Source organism: Tachyglossus aculeatus, unplaced genomic scaffold (genome assembly GCF_015852505.1).
Source record: "Tachyglossus aculeatus isolate mTacAcu1 unplaced genomic scaffold, mTacAcu1.pri scaffold_1_arrow_ctg1, whole genome shotgun sequence".
NCBI lineage: Eukaryota > Metazoa > Chordata > Mammalia > Monotremata > Tachyglossidae > Tachyglossus > Tachyglossus aculeatus.
In genome coordinates this window covers 3,220,334-3,241,652 of record NW_024044915.1, presented here as the reverse complement: position 1 = coordinate 3,241,652, position 21,319 = coordinate 3,220,334, and the positions used below count along the sequence as shown (strand labels likewise).

General features: G+C 46.5%; 1 protein-coding gene across 1 annotated transcript; it reads right to left on the bottom strand.

Annotated features, from left to right (window-relative positions):
• Positions 1-274: 274 nt before the first annotated feature.
• Positions 275-7,472, bottom strand: LOC119923455 (vomeronasal type-2 receptor 26-like). The gene is made up of 2 exons (XM_038742830.1): positions 7,356-7,472; positions 275-622 (listed from the first exon to the last, which is right to left on the bottom strand). Exons 1-2 carry the CDS (start codon positions 7,470-7,472, stop codon positions 275-277), a joined length of 465 nt encoding a protein of 154 aa, XP_038598758.1.
• Between the last annotated feature and the right edge of the window lie 13,847 nt (positions 7,473-21,319).

Below are 21,319 nucleotides of genomic sequence, written 5' to 3'. Positions count from 1 at the left end.
CTGCTGTCTTCAACTCTCTCCTGGGGACAGAAATTGGCGCTTGGCTCAGCTTAACTCAGGCCGTCATGACCATCCATGAAGGGGAGGTTGAGAGATGAAGGGAAGGGTGGTACATTATAGATCTAGAAGATGATGCTGGAGATCACCATATGATGAAAGAGCATACTTTGGTGAAGTATATTGCATCACGTGTCCCTGGGAAGTGGCCAACATTTGAACTCTCATCTCAGGGTACATTATCTCCTGAAAATGGCCCTGGTGATCTCAACTTCTATTATTCCATTTCATGATTCCCCTGTCGCTCCAGGAGCTGTAATTTTGTGTTCCTGTCCGGCCTCAGCAGAATGATGTAGGCCTTGGGCCCAAAGATACAGCCCAGAAGACTAGCACTGGAAGCCAGGTTGGAGAAGATCTCAGCTACCACCATGGCCTTGCCCTTGATAATCAGATAGGTAGGCAGGAAGGGAACCCAGACGCTGAAGAATACCAGCATGCTGAACGTGAAGAACCTGGCCTCGTTGAAGCTGTCGGGTAGTCTCCTGGCCAGGAACGCCACAATGAAGCTGATGAGAGCCAGGAACCCCATGTAGCCAAGGACACAGTAGAAAGCAAATGTGGATCCCTCATTTTACTGGACACTGATGAAACCAGGCTCAGATACCATGTCCAAGTCTGGGACAGGAGGGGAGGTTCCCAGCCAGGATACCCACTTGAACTAGGGAGCAGATGAGGATGATGGAACTGGGTGCCTTGGAGGCCCAACCAAGTCCACATTCTGCTGATCAGCCGTGTGACTTTGGGCAAGTCACTTAACTTCTCTGTGCCTCAGTTACCTCATATGTAAAATGGGGATTAAGAATGTGAGCCCCACGTGGGACAACCTGATTACCTTGTATCTACCCCAGCGCTTAGAACAATGCTTGGCACATAGTAAGCGCTTAACAAATGCCATCATCATCATTCTGCTTCCCGGCATGGTGGCCCTGAAGGCCAAGACCACAGTGATGGTCTTTGACAACACGGAGGAAATAGCCACAGAAAAGACAACTCAAAACACTGTTTGTCGCAAGACACAGGTCACCAGGCCAGGACCGCCAATGAAGGTCAAGGATGACAGGAAGCACAGCAACAGTGCTGTGAGGAGAGTGTGACTGAGAGTGCGGTTATTAGCTTTCACTACTGGCTGGCGTGTCCCGGTGGTGTATAATTATCTCCAAATTCAGAGCAGTGAGGAGTGATAAACCAAGAGCTATGAACACCAGAGCCATTCCCAAAGGTGTGTCATAGGACAGGAAGGTCAGTATTTTCAGGTTACACTGATCTCTTCGATAATTCAGATATTCATCTTCAGGACACTTTGTACATTGATCCATATCTGAATGGAATAAATGGGATTTCACACCATGCCTAGGATAAGGTGGGTAGTTCCGGTTGCTGAATGTAAGAAGTTCATAATAGAGGTGGAAAGGAGAAAAGGGAGGGGCAACAAGGATAATCAGATGGAGGGAGGAGCTTCATGAAGAGGACAATCTGAATGATGGTTTCTGCTTAATCTAGAGAATCAAAGGCGGAAAGGTGAGTTGTTTGAAGTTTCCCAAATCGCAAAGAATGGACTGGGTAGAACGAGAAATGTTGTCCCGCAATCCAACAACCATCATGACAAGAGGGAAAATAGGAGGATGGGTGTCCAGGAGGGCAACTAACACACACACAACCTCCAAACATCCTGATGCCTCTGTCAGAGACTGAATCCCAAGTTGGATGGACAGGATGGCTGCTTTAGGTGGCATGGGTGAAAGCTTCTGATCAGTCAGCACTCCATTATCAAGCAAATAATCAGTCAATCAATCAAAGAGCGGTATTCATTGAATGCTTACTCTGTGCAGAGCACTCTATTAAGCACTTGAGAAAGTACAATTGAATCACTAGACATGGTCCCTTCCCTCAAGGAGTTTCCAGTCCAGCCGGGAATACAGACACCAAAAGAAACACTGGTAAGGAGAAAGCAATGGAGTTGAAAGACATAAGTGTAACCCGGGGGGAGGGGTGGGCGGGAGGAACTGGTGGCGGTTGAGGACCCAGTGCTTAGTTGACTGTGGAAGTATTCCAGATTCTAGGCCTCCTAAAGTGTCAACTCCTAATCCCAATTGCTTTCTTGTTCTCAGAAAGCCCTCCCAGAAAGCTTTGTTCTGATCACCAGTCTTTTATCAGGAAAACCCGTCGCTGCAGACACCTACCTGCCTGATTGGTGATCTGTCCTTTAGAATAGGGGACACAGTCATAGCAGCAGACAGCTTTTCCTTCCCCAGATGTTTTCCTGAACACCGGTCCACAGCTCTCACTGCACACGGAGCAAAGGATCTGATCAAGGACATGAAAGAGGGATTCGGCTTTCCTTTGTAAGACTCAGGGGAATGGAGGAAGAGAAGAAAGCCTGTGGTGATCTCAGGGCAATACTACACTCCTTACAAAGAGGCACGAGACAATCAATTCCAATCATAGACAGATACGAGATCATTGTTTCACCATTTTCCACAGCCCTTGGGCGTTCTGGGTCAGAATGAAAATCTTGCATCTCATTCAATAACTCCCCCTCCCAGCCCAGTTGTACAATCCCTGGGATGGACATTGAAAGGTATGAAGCTTTACCAGATAGGAGGAGATGGGGTACACACAGTACAAAGAGAACAGAACCAACCCAAATCAGAGACTCTCACTCATTCATCCCCCAAAATATCGAATTAACTGGATTCACCTGCCTCCATGCCTATCACTTTAGGGTAGGCTGAGATCATTGTCGCTCTTATCTTTCAGGGATATCTTTGGATGGTTCTACACTTCTATCTGTAAATCTATTTGGGTAACGTAGCTATTATTCTGTCTCCTACAGTGCAGAAACAAGCTCTTCTGCCAATATGGTTGGTACATCTTCTTACATTTTTACTTCCACACTCTGTAATTTATTTAAATGTCTATCTCTCCCATTAGATGGTACTTGATAGTAACACCTACTCCAGATACTAGTCATAGTAGTCTCCACCCCATGAGACCCCAACTCCAACTTTTTGAACCATTTTGATCCATTTCTCACATTCCTTCTCTCTTTTTCCATCCACGTATTGATCCTTAGGGACTTCACTACCCACATAGATGTTCATGGTGACCCTTCCTCTGGCCGCTCTCAATCACTCCTCAAGTCCACTGACCTTGTGCTCCACCCCAGCTCACTCACTCACAATTCATTCATTCCTTAATTGATTAAGTTGTATTTACTGAGCACTTACTGTATGCAGAGCACTGTATTTAGCTCCAGGGAGAGCAAAATGCAACAGTAAACAGATTCATTCCCTGCACACAATGAGCTTACAGTCTAGAGGGGGAGACAGACATTAATGAAAGTATGTAAATTACATTACAAATATGTACATATGTGCTGTAGGGCTGGGAGGGGGGATGAATAAAGTGAGCAATTCAGGGGGATACTGAAGAGTGAGAGAAGAGGAAAGGAGGGCTTAATCAGGGAAGTCCTCGTGGACGAGATGTGCTTTCAATAAGACTCTGAACAGGTGGAGAGTCATTGTCTGTTGGATTTGAGGAGGCAGAGCATTCTAGGCCAGAGGAAGGATGCGGTTGAGTGGTCTGCAGTGAGATAGATGGGATTGAGAAACAGTGAGTTTAGCATTAGGGGAACCAAGTGTGCTGGCTGAGTTGTAGGATAGGGGGCAAGTTGATTGAAGCAAATGGTAAGGAATTTCTGTTTGATGTATAGATGGATGGGCAACCACTGGAGTTTCTTGAGGAGTGGGGAGATATGGACTGAGGGTATTTGTATAAAAATGATCCGGGCAACAGAGTGAAGTATGGACTGGAGTGGGAAAAGACAGGAGGCAGGGAGATCCGCAAGGAGACTGGTACAATAATCAAGGTGGGATAGGATAAGTGCTTGGATTAACAAGATAGCATTTTGGATGTAGAGGAAAGGGTGGCTTCTAACGATGCTGCGAAGATGGAACCGACAGAATACACACACACACACACACACACGCACGCGCACACACACACACGCGCATGCGCACACGCACACACATACATACATAAACTTGGACACACACTTCATCTCATCATTTCCGGCCTCTGTACAATCTCTGTCATCACCAACTCGGAAATCCCCCTATCTGACCACAACGTCCTCACCTGGCTCCTCTCCTACACACCTCCTCCCGACAAACCTGTCTTATTCCCCGACAGAGACCTCTGATATTTTGATCCATCCAATTTGCTCAAGTATGTATTTATTTTGATGCTATTGATGCTTTTCTACTTGTTTTGTTTTGTTGGCTGTCTCCCCCACCTTCTAGAATTTAAGCCCGTTGTTGGGTAGGGATTGTCTCCATCTGTTGCCAGACTGTACTTTCCAAGGGCTTAATACAGTGCTGTGCATACAGTAAGCGCTCAATAACTACGATTGAATGAATGAATGAATACTCTTGATATCTTCCCTTGATGACCAAATTGGCACCCTATACCACCCACTCTACTGCACGCACATGCTCCCCTATTACTTCGCTGATCTTATACCACTAACCCACAGCCCTGGATCACTTGCACAGTCTGCCTCCTTCACTCTTCTGCATGAGCCACAGAGCGCCGCTGGTAGAAATCTAGGTAACAGGCCAATTTTGTTCACTTCAAGTTTCTCCTTGAGTGCTTTAATTCTGCCCTCTTCTCTGCCCATCAAAATTCTTAGTCCATCCTTATTGATGCCCATCCCCATACCCCTTACCAGTTGTTTCAGACATTTAATTTTGTTCTCCAGGCCGTTGCCCCTCCCCACCCCACCCCCACCTCCATATCTCCTGCCTCTAATGACCTGTCTACCTACTTTATTGAGAAAATTGAAACTATCAGGCATGATCTACCTAAAATCTCCCCTGCTCCTTTTCAGTCTCTCCTTTCTCCTGCCCCTTCTTCAACTCTTCTACAATAATAATAATAATGATGATGTTAAGCACTTACTATGTGCCGAATACTGTTCTAAGCTCTGGTGTAGACATAAGGTAATCAAGTGGGGCTCACAGTCCTAATCCACATTTTACAGATGAGGTAACTAAGGCACAGGGAAGTGAAGTGACTTGCCCAAAGTCGCAAAGCTGACATGTAGCAGCGCTGGGATTAGAATCCATGAAGTCTGACTCTCAAACCCATGCTCTTTCCACTAAGCGAAGTTGCTTCTCAAATCCAATCCTATAGTCACAGTCCTATCTTTCCCAGCAGTATCTCTAGAAATTTCCTGACTTCTCTTAAAATCCATCACATCTACCTCCACATCTGACCCTAACTCTTCACACCTTATCAAAGCATTTGCCCTCTCCCATCTTCTCTCCATAACAGCCATTTTCAACTGTTTGTGCTCCAATGATTTCTTCTCCACTGCTTTCGAGCATGCTCATGTCACCCTTATCCTAAGTAAACCCTCCCTTGATCCCACAGTTCCCTCCAGTTATCACTCCATCTCCCACCTACCATTCCTCTCCAAACTCCTTAAGTGAGTTATTTATACCCACTGTCTCAAATTCCTCTTCTCCAATTCCCCACTGTCTCAAATTCCTCTTTGCCAGTTCCTTCCTTGACCCCTTTCAATCTGGCTTCTGTTCCCTCTGCTACTCAGAAATCAGCCTCTCAAAGTTCATAAATGATCTCCTTCTTACCAAATCCAATGGCTTCTACTGTATCCTAATCCTACTTGACCTCTTGTCTGCCTCCCACAATGACGATCACCCCCATCTCCTGGAACCATTATCCAACCTTGGCTTCGCTGACACTCACCTCTCCTGGTTCTCTTCCTATCGCTCTGCCTGCTCACTCTCAGTCTCTTTTGCAGGCTCCTCCTCTGCATCCCACCCGCTAACTGTGAGTGTCCCTCAAAGTTCAGTTCTCTATCCCCTTCTATTCTCCATCTATACCCACTCCCTTGGAGAATTCATTCATTCCCATGATTTCTGAATTCAACTACCACCTCTATGCAGATGATTCCCAAATCTACATCTACAGCCCTCATCTCTCTCCCTATCTGCAGTCTTTCAGTTGCTCCTGCATTTAAGATATCACTACGTGGATGTCCTGTCGTCATTTCAAACTTAACATGAACAAAACAGATCTTCTTATCTTCCACCCAAACCCTGTCATGCCCCTCAACTTTCCTATCACTCTAGACAGCACCACCATCTTTCCTGTGTCAAAAACCCATAACCGTGGTGTTAACTTAGGCTCATCACTCTCATTCAGCATACCTATTCAATCTATCACTAAATCCGTTCAGTTCAACCTTCACAGCATCGCTAAAATCTGCTCTTTCCTCTCTATCCATACTGCTATCATGTTAATCCAAGCACTTATCCTATCCCACCTTGATTACACTACCAGCCTCCTTGCTGACCCTTCTGGCTCCTGCCTCTCCCCACTCCAATCCATACTTCATTCTGCTGCCCGGATCATTTTTATACAAACACCTTCAACCCATGTTTCCTCACATCAAGAAACTCCAATGGTTGCCTATCCACCTATGCATCAAACAGAAATTCCTTACCATAGGCTTTAAAACACTCAATCACCTTGCAGCTTCGTATTTAGTGACAGATATTGTGCTATCACAAGAACATCCTGACCTCTATCCTCTAGGTGACTGAGCCATGAGTACATATGTAGACTGAGTTATCATGGTAACTTTTATCTTCAAAAAAGATTAATAATAGAGTGAAAAAAGCAAATGCAATGATAAAGAGAATTTGAGTCTGCAAAACATTCAATATACAACATTCAACAAACTGATTCTTGTTGTTGTTGTTTTTTTCTGCTGGAGTTGGTTATTTCTGTTTGTGTACCACCATCAGTGGGAACCAAAGCCCAGGGATGCTGCCAGGGGAGAATCATTTCCTTTTTGTGTCCCGACAGACAATGGAATTGATTTTTACCTCCTCGATAATCTTTAAGTTCCTTGTGGGCAGAAAACCTGTCTCTTCATGCTTCTGTACTTTCCAATTTTCTAAGACAGTGCATTGCACCAAGTAGATCCTCAATAAATACTCCTCCCTGCCTCCCCACAGCCACCTCCTCCTCTTCCTACTACTAATAGTACTGCTATTACTATTCCTACTACTGCTAATCATATTACTACTACTAGGACTACTACTACTACTACATTACCTGAGAAAATAGCTGGTCCCAAGTTATCTGCTCCTTCCTGATGTTGAAATATTTTCCAGCTGGGGCCAGGGGCCAAATTGTCCCACTTTAACATGGGCTCCGGTGCCATTCTGTAAATTCTGATCATCCAAGATTTCAATTCTACTTATTACCCTGTGGAGGCCATCCAAATCAACCTGGTCAACAGCCTTGGTGTGGAATCGAGTGTTCTTTAGGAGCGAGTTGAGCTGGAGGGAGAGATTAACACCAGTGATTGGATTCCAGCCCATCACTATCTGCTCACCCCTTGATGTTCCCATGATAACCTGAGCCAAAGGAGCTGAGGGGACTGGACAGACCAGCTGTAGATCTTTAAAGACAAGGTAGGTGTTAACTTGTGTATTCAGGAACTGTTTCCAGGAAGGAGGTGGATTTTAGTATCTCTAAACATCTCTGGCACCTCAGTAAATGATCCTCTGACCCAGCGATGGCCAGACTAGCCAGCACCTAAGTAAAAGACACTCAAGACCTAGAGTACCTGGGTTCATATTGCCAATGGCTACAGGCTGACAGTAGCCTACCTAGGGAGCTGGTATTCAGGGAAGAAGGGAAGCATTACCTGCCATGGATGAGGAAATTGACTTTATCCATCCCCCAGCATCTCCATCTCCTTCCTGGCCAAGAGTTTCTGTTGGAGGGCATGAGCTATGGCATACAATGCACTGCACACACTGTAACTCTGAAAAGACAGATTCATGTCCCAGAAGGCCATGGGCCTGCTCTCCAAAGTACCATTTTTATTACATAGCCCTGGCACTGGCAATCTGTCCTGTTCTTCTACAGGTGGATAGTCAAAGGTCCATCTCCATAACGACTGTAGAAACACATCCTTTGGATATTTCCCAGGGTTCAGGGTCAGCTCAAAATACCTGAAACCCAGAATGTCATTCCTGCGGCCAGAAAATAACACAGCATCTTGGAAAACGTTGTTACCTATGTCAAAGAAATTTGTGGTAAAATCCCAATCAGAGATTCTGACCAAAACTATACCAACAACAGGAACAATATTCATATTATGTATAAATAACAATAAAGATAATTTATCCCCTTAGACAATAACCACACTGGCAGATGATTTAATAATGTTTGTGTAATAAGACTCAAATTACTCTGAGTAATTTGAGTAAACTCAAATTTACTTTCAGTAAAGAATCTGCCTCCCCAGATTCTCTCAGTGTAAGCCACATAGCTTCCATTCCTGGACATTTCCTCTGTCATGGTCTTCGTGAATGTCTCCCCTCTAATGTCATTGGTGAGCAGGAGGCAGAACCAGACCCAGTGAAAATGTTTCATGGGACGGATCATTCCCAAGTGCAGATCTGGAGACATCATAGAGATTTGATAGAGAAATGGGAACTGAGCTTTATCCTTGAGATTGGGGTCCACTGGGCCATAGCAGATCTACATGGAGACAGAGTGGGTTAAGAGGTGGGGTGGACCAGGGAAGACACTGACACACACATGTACAAAGCACACAAGGAAGTTCCATTTTCCCAAAGACTGCCTCTCCCATTGTGATCAAAGACTGGAGAAGGTCATTGCATTTACCTTGGCTCCCTCAAAACAATTCCCTGATAAGAAATGTCCCATATCGACCTCTCTGCTGCCTGCGACACTGTGGACCACTCCCTTCTCCTCAACACACTATCCAACCTTGGCTTCACAGACTCCGTCCTCTCCTGGTTCTCCTCTTATCTCTGCAGTCGTTCATTCTCAGTCTCTTTTGCAGGCTCCTACTCCCTCTCCAATCCCCTTACTGTGGGGGTTCCTCAAGGTTCAGGTCTTGGTCCCCTTCTGTTCTCGATCTACACTCACTTCCTTGGTGACCTCAATCACTCCCACGGCTTCATCTCTACGCTGATGACACCCAAATCTACATCTCTGCCCCTGCTCTCTCCCCCTCACTCCAGGCTCGTTTCTTCTCCTGCCTTCAAGACATCTCCATCTGGATGTCTACCCGCCACGTAAAACTCAACATGTCCAAGACTGAACTACTTGTCTTCCCTGCCAAACCGTGCCCTCTCCCTGAATTTCCCATCACTGTTGACGGCACTACCATCCTTCCCGTCTCACAAGCCTGCAACCTTGGTGTCATCCTCGACTCCGCTCTCTCATTCACCCCTCACATCCAATCCATCACCAAAACCTGTCGGTCTCAGCTCCACAACATCGCCAAGATCCTCCCTTTCCTCTCCATCCAAACCACTACCCTGCTCATTCAAGCTCTTATCCTATCCCGTCTGGACTACTGTATCAGCCTTCTCTCCGACATCCCATCCTCCTGTCTCTCCTCACTTCAATCCATACTTCACGCAGCTGCCCGGATTGTCTTTGTCCAGAAACACTCTGGGCATTTTACTCCCCTCTTCAAAAATCTCCAGTGGCTACCAATCAACCTACACATCAGGCAGAAACTCCTCACCCTCGACTTCAAGGCTCTCCATCACCTTTCCCCCTCCTACCTCACCTCCCTTCTCTGCTTCTACAGCCCAGCCCGCACCCTCCGCTCCTCTGCCACTAATCTCATCACCGTGCCTCGTTCTCTCCTGTCCCTCCATTGACCCCCAGCCCACGTCAACCCCCGGCCTGGAATGCCCTCCCTCCCCACATCCACCAAGCTAGCTCTCTTCCTCCCTTCAAGGCCTTCCTGAGAGCTCACCTCCTCCAGGATGCCTACCCAAACTGAGCTCCCTCCTTCCTCTCCCCCTCGTTCCCCTCTCCACCCCCCTGCCTTACCTCCTTCCCTTCCCCACAGCACCTGTATATATGTATATATGTTTGTACATATTTATTACTCTATTAATTTATTTATTTTACTTGTACATATCTATTCTATTTATTTTATTTTGTTAATATGTTTTGTTTTGTTCTCTGTCTCCCCCTTCTAGACTGTGAGCCCACTGTTGGGTAGGGACCGTCTCTATATGTTGCCATCTTGTACTTTCCAAGCGCTTAGTACAGTGCTCTGCACACAGTAAGCACTCAATAAATACGATTGATTAATTGATTGATTGATTTGGGAAAGCAGAAAATGAGATGAATCAGGTAGCATCATTTTCTTTGCAATTTATGTTCTTAAGAATTCCCTTCAGCGGGAGTTTTGGAATCTCTCCAAGGCAGAAACAGAACTAAGCACATTTTTCCTCTTCATCAGGATGACCCACTCCTCAGAGGTAGCTCCCTGGCCCAGAGACAGATGGCTACCTAGAGCTACCTAGAGCTAACTGAGACAGATGGCTGCCTAGAGCTTCTTAGGCTCCTCTTGGTCAATGTTAAGCATGCTGGTGCTTCATAAATAGACTTCCTGTAACCTCATGCTTGGGCCACAATGTCACTGTGCATGTCCAGGATTTTAGCATTCACTGGAGACAAGAGATTATGTATACCCGATAATCAGGCTCACTTTAAAAACTAAAGACCTTAAAAGTCAGTTCATGCTAATTCCAGCCCACCAGAAACACAGCAGCAGCTGAGGGAGCCAGGATTAGGTCAGGGGAGGGCTAGGTTAGAGGGGAAGGAGGACGTAGAGTGGGATAGTTATAGAAATCCTGAGCAGGGCCATGACATTTAAACCCCTGGAAGCATTCAGCCTGGAGAGAGGGAAAATCTCAGCTTTTGCAGGGTGGGGGTGGGGAGGGTTAGTTTGGGAGATAAGTCTTGGGGTGGACTGAGAGAAAATCCACTTCACCTAGCTGTGCCCTATTTCCCTTCTTCATTCCACTGTGTGACTTAAGGTTCTGGGGAGGAATGGGGAGATGGAGGATTCTGGAGGGGCTGGTACAACTAAGTAGGTAGTATGGGGAAATTGTGTTGGGAAGAAACAGGCATACTATTAGCTGGAGTTATGAAGGGCCATTATGGATTATCTTCACAGCCAATCCCTGAATTCCCTCCACCCTCCAGTTTTCCATCACAGTCAGAAGTGATAATAGTAGTAGTAGTAGTAGCAATATTTATTGAGCACCTATATGGAGCAATTCATTGTACTGGGCACTTGGGAAGTATAGAATGATTAAGTGACACATGTCTTTCCCTCTCACTCTAGTGGGGGAAACAAATTGGAAGTATTTACAACCCAAGGGGTTCAGAAAATGAGAAAGGGCTTAAATATACATCAGTGCTGACGTTGGTAATAGACACATTCATAAGAACTAGAGTTGGCTGAAAGGATGGTATGGCTCAGAGTACTGGCAAAGAAATTGGGGAAGTCTTGTTGAAGTAGGAGGGATAGAAGCAGGGATTTGAATGTGTGAAGAACTGTGGTATGTCTGATGTGAAGTGGGAGAAGTTCCAAGTTGGCGCACGAGGGGCCGGATCCCCATTGTGAACTTTTTTACTATCAATTTGTCCCACACTTGAGATCCCAAGCCGTCTGTCACCCCATAGACGCAGTTTGTAGTTTCTATGAGCTTCTCCACATTCAACTACCCACAGTTAAAATTTATTGCATCAGTCACTTCTTCTGGGGACCCACTGCATTCTGTTATCCCCACTATACCATCAAGACACCGCACCATCATCCCATATCCCATCCATTTCTGTCATCTTCTTGGATTGCACAATACCCCCGACAGACCCAGAATTCCTGCTGATCTCTTATTTTAAACCCCAGGTTTTATTCCTTCTACTGGTCCTGCTGACCTTTCTCCTGCCACTCAACTTCCCATCTGCAGGATGTGAGAGTCCCATCTCTGAAGCACGTGGAGTGGGGAATTTCTGATGCTGATCAGCAATCCCACAGAAATGTTGGGAGACATGTATCTGCAACCTTCCCAGTGAAATCAGTATGAATATTCACCTAGAGCACATCAGTCAATTAGAATCTGTGTGACAGAGAACAGGCTTGAGAGTCAGATGACCTGGGTTCTTATCCTAGTTCTGCCACTTGCCTGGTATGTGATCTTCGGCCAGATATTTCACTTCTCTCTGCTTCAGTTCTCTCATTTACAAAATGGAGATTCAATACTTGTTATCCCTTATACGTAGACTGTGAGCTCCATGTTGTATCTGATGATGTTGTATCTAGCTCAGAGCTTAATACAGTCCTTAGCACAAAGTAATCACTTAACAAATACCACAATTATTAGCCACAGGTTTTGAGTTCCTCATGGGACAACATCCATATGATGATTCCAAGTACTTAGTACAGTGTCCTGCATTGAGTAAGAACATAATGAATATTATTATTAGTGTTTATGTGGACCTACTATGTGCAGACCCTCGTTCCGAAGGCTTGGACGAGTATGATAAAGTTAGTAGGCATTGTCACTGCCCTCAAAGACCTTATAATCTAGTGGGGGAATCAGGCACTAAAATAAATTACAGGTACGTGTCACAACAGAGTTTGAAGATATGTACATAAGCATTATGGATTAATGTCCACAGTAATCAATAGTCACTGATGCAAAAGTAGTGAGGTAGTCTTTAGAGTTATGAGACAAGAACATATTTCTATTGTCAGACTGACTGTCATGTACGTGTCTATACAGGATGGACACAAAGGGAAGAAATATTTTCCAACTCAATCAAATCACAGAATCAACTGGTCCTATATAAAGGGAGATTGAACTGATATACGCACAAGAGCTCTCACAGCAAACTTAACTGGGATCTGGTACCCTAATGCTGTTCTATTGCCATGGGAATAGGAAAGAGCCTGGATCCCTTATGCTTGGGAACTTGTAAAGACCCAGCACCAGGAGCTGGTCATGGATACTGCTAACGACATCCCTCCTATTCATTCATTCATTCAATCAATCGTATTTATTGAGCACTTACTGTGTGCAGAGCAATGTACTAAGCGCTTGGGAAGTACAAGTTGGCAACATATAGAGACGGTCCCTACCCAACAGCGGGCTCACAGTCTAGAAGGGGAAGACAAACAACAAAACAAAACATGTTAACAAAGTAAAATAAATAGAATAGTAAATATGTACAAATAAAATAAATAGAGTAATAAATATGTACAAACATATATACAGGTGCTGTGGGGAGGTGAAGGAGGTAAGGTGGGGGGGATGAGGAGGGGCAGGAGGGGGAGGGGAAGAAGGGGGCTCAGTCTGGGAAGGCCTCCTGGAGAAGGTGAGCTCTCAGTAGGTCTTTGAAGGGAGGAAGATAGCTAGCTTGGTGGATGTGCGGAGGGAGGGCATTGCAGGATGTGGGAGGACGTGGGCCGGGGGTCGGTGGCGGGAAAGGAGGAGGCTAGCAGCAGAGGGGCAGAGGGTGCAGTCTGGGCTGTAGAAGGAAAGAAGGGAGGTGAGGTAGGAGGAGGCGAGGTGATGGAGAGCCTTGAAGCTGAGAGTGAGGAGTTTTTGCCTGATACGTAGGTTGATTGGCAGCCACTGGAGATTTTTGAGGAGGGGAGTAATATGCCCAGAGCGTTTCTGCACAAAGATGATCCGGGCAGCACCGTGAAGTAAAGATTAAAGTGGGGAGAGCCAGGAGGATGGGAGATCAGAGAGGAGGCTGAAGCAGTAATCCAGTCGGGATAGGATAAGAGATTGAACCAGCAGGGTGGCGGTTTGGATGGAGAGGAAAGGGTGGATCTTGGCAATGTTGTGGAGGTGAGAGCGGCAGGTTTTGGTGACGGATTGGATGTGAGGGGTGAACGAGAGAGTGGAGTCAAGGATTACACCAAGGTTGCGTGCTTGTGAGACGGGAAGGCTGGTAGTGCCATCAACACTGATGGGAAAGTCAGGGAGAGGGCAGAATTTGGGAAGGAAGATTAGGAGTTCAGTCTTGGACATATTGAGTTTTAGATGGCGGGCAGACATCCAGATGGAGATGTCTTGAAGGTAGTAGTAGACGCGAGCCTGAAGGGAGGGAGAGAGAGCAGGGGTAGAGACGTAGATTTGGGTGTCATCAGCGTAGAGATGATAGTTGAAGCTGTGGGAGCGATTGAGTTCCTATAATAGCGACCAGCTTTTCCTGCCGCTCCTGCTCACAGCTGTAGTTGGGACCACTGCAGCAGTTCTTCCCGAGAGCAAAGCCATGGTACTCCCTATGTCAATATGGTTGAGGAAGTGGGTGTTGAAGAGGTAGAAGCCCAGAGAAATGTTGGGTAAGAGAGAAAAGGGCGGATCTTAGCGATGTTGTGGAGGTGAAACTGGCAGGTTTTGGTGATGGATTGGATGTCTGGGGTGAATGAGACACCGGAGTCGAGGATGACACCAAGGTTGTGGGCTTGTGAGATGGGAACGATGTCTACAGTGACGGGAAAGTCAAGGAGAGGGCAGGGTTTGGGAGGGAAGATAAAGAGTTCGATCTTGGACATATTGAGTTTTAGGTGACGGGCAGACACTCAGATGGAGATGTCTTGAAGGCAGGAGAAGGCCCGAGCCTGAAGGGAGGGAGAGAGAGCAGGGGCAGAGAGGCAGATTTGGGTGTTATCAGCATAGAAATGATAGTTGAAGCCGTGGGAGCGAATGAGTTCACCAAGGGAGTGAGTGCAGATAGAGAACAGAAGAGGACCTAGAACTGAGGAACCTCTACAGTAAGGGGATGGGAGGGGGAGGAGGAGCCCGCAAAGGAGACTGAGAATGAATGGCCGGAGAGATAAGAGGAGAACTAGGAGAGGACGGAGTCTGTGAAGCCACGGTTGGATAGCATATTGTGGAGAAGGGGGTGATCCACAGTGTTGAAGGCAGCTGAGAGGTCGAGGAGGTTTAAGATAGAGTAGGAGCCATTGGATCTGGCAACAAGGAGGTCATTGGTGACCCTAGAGGGGGTAGTTTCTTTGGAGTATAGGGTATGGAAGCCAGATTGGAGGAGGTCAAGGAGAGAGTTGGTGTTGAGGAATTCAAGGCAGCGAGTGTAGATGACTCGTTCTAGGAGTTTGGAAAGGAATGGTAGGAAGGAGATAGGGCGATAGCTAGAAGGGGATGTGGGGTTAAGAGAGGGGTTTTTTAAGATGGGGGAGACATGGGCATGTGTGAAGGCAGAGGGGAAGGAACCAGTGGAGAGTGAGTGGTTGAAAATGGAAGTTATGGTGGGGAGGAGGGAATGGGTGAGGGATTTCATAACAATAGAGGGAATGGGGTCAGAATCACAGGTGGATGGAGTAACACTTGAGAGGAGGGAGGAGATCTCATCTGAAGATACTGCTGGGAAGGATGGGAGAGTAGCGGAGAGGGCTGAGACCGGGGGGATGGAGAAGGGGAAGGGGTGACTTCTGGGAGCTCAGACCTGATGGAGTTAATTTTACTAATGGAGTAGGAGGCCAGATCGTTGGGGGTGAGGGATAGAGGCGGGGAGGAACAGCGGGCCTGAGAAGGGAGTTAAATGCATGAAAGAGCTGACGGGGATATGATGGGCATGGATTTTAATAAGGGAGGAGAAATATTTTCGCCTGGCAGAGGAGAGTGCAAAGCTAAGGCAGGAAAGGATAAACTGAAAGTGAACAAGTTTGGCCTGGTGTTTAGACTTTCCCCAGCAGCCTTCAGCAGCTCGAGCATAAGAGTGAAGAAGGCGGACAGGGGCAGTGATCCTACCCTGTGGGTTAGTGGTTTGAGAGCAGCGAAGAGAACGGGGAATGAGCGAGCTGGGCTGAGTACAGAGGGTAGAGCTGAGAGCAGTTATCTGGTCATCAAGATTGGGTAGAGAGTAAAGGGAGGCAAAGTGGGGTGTGAGGCACTCAGAAAGATGGTTGGGGTCGAGAGAGCGGAGGTCTCTGTGAGGTAGTAATATAGATTTACAGGGGAGAGGAGTGTGAGTGAAGAGGCAAATGAGAAGGTTATGATCAGAGAGAGGGATTTCAGAGTTGGTGAGGGTGGAGATAGTGCAGCGGTAGGAGATGATGAGGTCGAGGCTGTGACCAAGTTGGTGAGTCGGCGTGGTGGAGTGGAGCAGGAGGTTGGAAGCGTCAAGGAGAGATAGAAGGCGTTTGACAGAGTCGTCACCAGGGACATCCATGTGGATAGTGAATTCTCCGAGGTTCAGAGAGGGCATGAAAAAGGAGAGAAGGAAGGTGATAAAGGGGTCAAAGTCATTAAAAAAAGTTGGAGGTGGGACCAGGGGGGTGGTAGGTGACGGCTACAAGAATCTGGAAGGGGTGGTAAAGGCGAATAATATGGGCTTCAAAGGAGGGGATGGAAAGGGAAGGGGAAGGAGGGTAGTGCAAAAGCCACATTGGGGTGCAAAAAGGAAGCCGACACCTCCTCCTTTTCAGGTGAGTGTGGGGGAGTGGGAGAAGAAGAGCTTAGGAACTGTGCCTTGCACATAGTAAACGCTTAACAAATGACATCCAAAAAAAAAAAAGAAAAGACCAGCTGAAGGGACCGTGTCATCCGGAGTGAGCCATGTTTCGGTTAGGGCCAGGAGGAAAAAGCTAGAAAGGAACAGGTCAGTGATGAAAGGGAGCTTGCCTATAATGGAGTGAGGGTTCCAAAGATCACACTAGGAAGCAGCTTGGAAGGAGGGTAGGGAGGGGAAAGGGTGCGAGTGGTGGGGAGGATTTGGATTGGAATGAGTTGGCAGGGGGCCTGGGCGGGGAGAGGGGGAAGAGGGAGTGGCAATGAGAAAGGAGAACTGGGATGTGGTGGAGGCGGGGAGGAGGGAAGGGGTGGGATTGGAATGGAGGGGTAGAGGGTTTGCGCTGGTACAGAGGGATTCTAGGGAGGGGGTGAGATGGAGGGGTGGGGGCGGGGGAAAGGGGGAAAGAGCTGGGTTGGAGAGGCAAAGGGGAAGATGAGGAATGGGAAGGGCAGCTGGGAGCTTGGGAAATGACAGGTTATGCTGAAGTCAGCAAGGTAAATGACAGTAGAGCAGGTAGTTAACAATCAACAGGCGATGGCAATAAAATAAGCAGATGATGACATCACAGAGATCAGTTAACAATTAACATGTGATGGCAATAAAATAAGCAGATGGTGAAAGGCTATTAATAGCTGTTAACAATTAATAATAAAATGAGCAGATGATGACATCACAGAGAGCAGTTCACAATTAACATGCAGAAGCAACCATTAAATAGGCAGATGATGTCCAAAGCAGAAGAATGAATTGTCCATGGGTCATTCAAATCAAATGAAAACGGCTAATGGCACAGAGTGTCCAGGGGGCCTTGGCAGACATGTCTCATACGTGGTGGAGGATGGAGTCCTATGGATGACAGTTCTGGAGTAGGGTGGAACTGTTAAGGGGGGTCATGGGAGGGGAGACGCCTTGGAAAAGGCATAAACAGACAAATAGCATATGTGGGCTGACTAGGTGCAAATGGGGTTGTTGTTATCCACTATGGCTAAGAAGAATTGATAGGGAAAATTCATTGGTGCTAATAGGAGATAGCTAATAAAAATCTTGGGATAAAGTATTTCATATGTTTCTCCTCCAGTAAAACATAAAGCATGAAAACCAAAAATATAGTGTAATAATGAATTACTAGATTTTGTAGGTGAAACTTCACCATGACAGTAATATATTGGAGGACTTTTCTGACCTGTTCTGGATCGGCCAAAACAATGAGACTTTCTCTGTCTCTGTCTCTCTGTGTCTCTGTCTAATTCCCTATCTCTTCTTCTCACTCTCCCTCAGCATTTTTTCCCCACCTGAACTCTTTCCTCTGATTTGGGACATTACTCAAAAAAAGGAACAATCCCATAATCCTCATCTAAACTTTGCTGATACTTTTACATGGATCATTTACCACTTAAAGCTCCATTCAGGGATAGTGGCTCCAGACAAAAGAATTGTGCTTATTTTTGTAAATTCTCCCTAGTTTTTCCCTCTGTCCCCGTATCTCTCTTTTGGAAGGCCAAGATTGGGACCACACCCTCTCCCGTCAGGTTCTAAGTCAGCTCTTTATCTCTGCGGTTTCCTGCCAGAGAGGCAGAGAATATTTTTCCTCACTTTTCACTTCCCTCCGCAGTCATTGGGGGCTTTCCCCTCTCTGTCGCTGTGCCACTGCTGCCCTAACATAGTGATCTGTGCTGTCTCCTGTCCTTCCCGTTACAGGTACTTCAACAAACACTACCAGCACCTCATGTTCCCTCCTCAAAAATCACCTCCCCTCCTCAAAAATCTCCAGTGGCTACCAATCAATCTGCACATCAGGCAGAAACTCCTCACCCTGGGCTTCAAGGCTCTCCATCACCTCGCCCCCTCCTACCTCGCCTCCCTTCTCTCCTTCTACAGCCCAGCCCACACCCTCCGCTCCTCCGCCGCTAATCTCCTCACCGTACCTCGTTCTCACCTGTCCCTCCATCGACCCCCGGCCCACGTCATCCCCCGGGACTGGAATGCCCTCCCTCTGCCCATCCGCCAAGCTAGCTCTCTTCCTCCCTTCAAGGCCCTACTGAGAGCTCACCTCCTCCAGGAGGCCTTCCCAGACTGAGCCCCTTCCTTCCTCTCCCCTTCGTCCCCCTCTCCATCCCCCCTATCTTACCTCCATCCCTTCCCCACAGCACCTGTATATATGCATATATGTTTCTACATATTTGTTACTCTATTTATTTATTTATTTATTTTACTTGTACATATCTATTCTATTTATTTTACTTTGTTAGTATGTTTGGTTTTGTTCTCTGTCTCCCCCTTTTAGACTGTGAGCCCACTGTTGGGTAGGGACTGTCTCTATATGTTGCCAATTTGTACTTCCCAAGCGCTTAGTACAGTGCTCTGCACATAGTAAGCGCTCAATAAATACAATTGATGATGTTCCCAGTGTTCGCTATGGAGATCAAGAGGAGATATGCCATGTAGACTACTAGAAAGAGCATGGGCCTGGAAAAGGTTAGGACCTAGTTTCTAATCCCTGTTTCACCATTTATTGCTGTGTGATCTCCAGTACCCGCAGGGTCACTGCCAGACTGGACACTAGGAATGGGGCTCCTCTGGATGGTGTAATTGGAATCACCAAAAATTAGCAAAATTTGTATTCCAACAGGACTTGGACCTACTGGAAAAATTGGATGGAAGCCCCACACCGCAACTCGCATATGGGAGATGAACATTCTCCTACTGAACACCAATGCTGGCAGAGATATTTGTATCACAGTCATAGGAGGGTTTGGAACTCTGGGGACTGGAGTGGGGAGACATACAATACATTTGGTAAGCAAGAAATGCCCTCATTACAAAGACTTGAGCTGGGTAGAGTGCAATAAATCAATTAATCCATCATATGTTTTTTTTTCATTTTTATGGTATTTGGTAATGATGATGGTGATGATGATGATGGTATTTGATAAGGGCTTACTATGTGACAAGCACTGTTTGAAGCGCTGGGGGGCATACAAGGTAATCAAGTTGTCCCACGTGGGGCTCCCAGTCTTATTCCCCATTTCACAGATGAGGGAACTGAGGCACACGGTTTTAAGTGATTGGGGTCGATACAAGCTATTCAGGCTGTTTACAGTTCCTGTACCACATAGGTCTCACAGTCTAGGTAGGAGGGCAAATAGGCACTGAATCCCCATTTTGGAGTTGAGAAAACTGAGTTACAGAGAAATTGTCACACTGCGGGCAAGTGGTGAAACAGGGATTAGAACCCAGTTCCTCTGACTCTCAGGCCCGTACTTCATCCCCTAGGCCACCTACAACTTGTTTGAGAACCTTCTATGCATACAGAACATTATTCTAGGTACTTGAGAGAATATAGCAGAATTAGTTAACATGATCCATACTCACCCAAATTTTAGAATCTAGCCAGGAAGACATCAATTAATTAATTAATTCATCAATCAAGCACTGCACTAAGCGCTTTGGGAGAGTATCCTCCTTCGGTCTGTGTCTCAGTATCTTTATAAGGAGCAGGGGTTTGGAGTAAGTAGCACGGGTGGTGTTCAATGCACTATTGTGTTTGATGTCACCAGTAGAAGATTGAGTTGGTAAAAGGATCTGTTCTGAGGGGCACAAACCTGGAAAGATCGAGATTTGCTAGGTTAGCCACGAGAAGGAGTGTGCCCAGAGGCTAGAACACCCCGCCTCCGCCACTTGTCAGTGTTTGCCTTTCAAGAAAGCAGCAAGTTTTCCCGAGGGCAGGAACACCAGGATTCAGCGCACCAGAGGTCCTGACTAAGTGTCCTAACCAAACTACAGGTATGTAAAATTAGAAATGAAAAATGTACTCACTCTGTTCATTGCAAAACATTGCATTAAAACGCTTAGTACAGTAGTTCTCTTGACTAAACTGCCAGGTTCGTTGCTTTTCCTCCCATTACTCTAGGCAACTGAGCCCCGTCCTTCCTCTCCCACTCCTCCCCATCCCCATCCCCCCCGCCTTACCTCCTTCCCCTCCCCACACCACCTGTATATGTGTATATATGTTTGTACATATTTATTACTCTATTTATTTATTTATTTGATTTGTACATATTTCTTCTAATTATTTTATCTTGTTAATATGTTTTGGTTTGTTCTCTGTCTCCCCCTTCTAGACTGTGAGCCCACTGTTGGGTAGGGACCGTCTTTGTATGTTGCCAACGTGTACTTCCCAAGCACTTAGTACAGTGCTCTGCACACAGTAAGCGCTCAATAAATACGATTGAGTGAATGAATGAATGAATAAGTGTCTGACCCAGAGTACGTTCTCTAAGTCTTTTCTTATTCCACAGGGCTGGCCCTCCCTTTCGTCATCCACAGCCCTGCTCCCTATCTCTCTGCTTTGAAAGAAGCAGACTTGAGGTTCAGATATTTTGAGCTTGAGCCAAGAGCCCCTGGCCAATCTGTTCTCCAGCCGAAGGGAGGACGTTTTTCAGTGGCTCAGTCCAGTTCTGAGTGGACCTCGGTACTAGTAAGAAGCCCCACTCCTGTCAAGTCTGTCACTCAGTCTCTGCTGTGTACTTGGAAGTGGGAGGTCGGGGCCGGCTGGATAAGGCTTCTCTCCTGTAAGAAATGTTTGGAAGGCTGCTTGATATGTACTTATTGTCCGCAGTCCATAATTTCTTCTTCACTGCCTCTTTCCCTTCATGACATTGTAGGCCCAAGGAAAAGACTCCACCTTTGAGACACTTAAAAGAGCCCCAGCTGAGATAGACCTCTGTCAGGGTGTCAGTCACTCTCTGGACTGCCAGAAGGCTGTGTCTCCTTGCCATTGGCCCCCCAGGGACTTCCAGTCTTGCTGTCTGGTGTATGCTTATTC

Bases quoted from the DNA above. Each gene is read 5' to 3' on its own strand.
- LOC119923455 (XM_038742830.1), bottom strand. From the start codon at position 7,472: ATGGGCTGGAATCCAATCACTGGTGTTAATCTCTCCCTCCAGCTCAAC. The intron at 623-7,355 runs GTAATAAGTAGA...CAGTAAAATGAG, and splicing joins ATTTGGATGGCCTCCACAGG to GGATCCACATTTGCTTTCTA.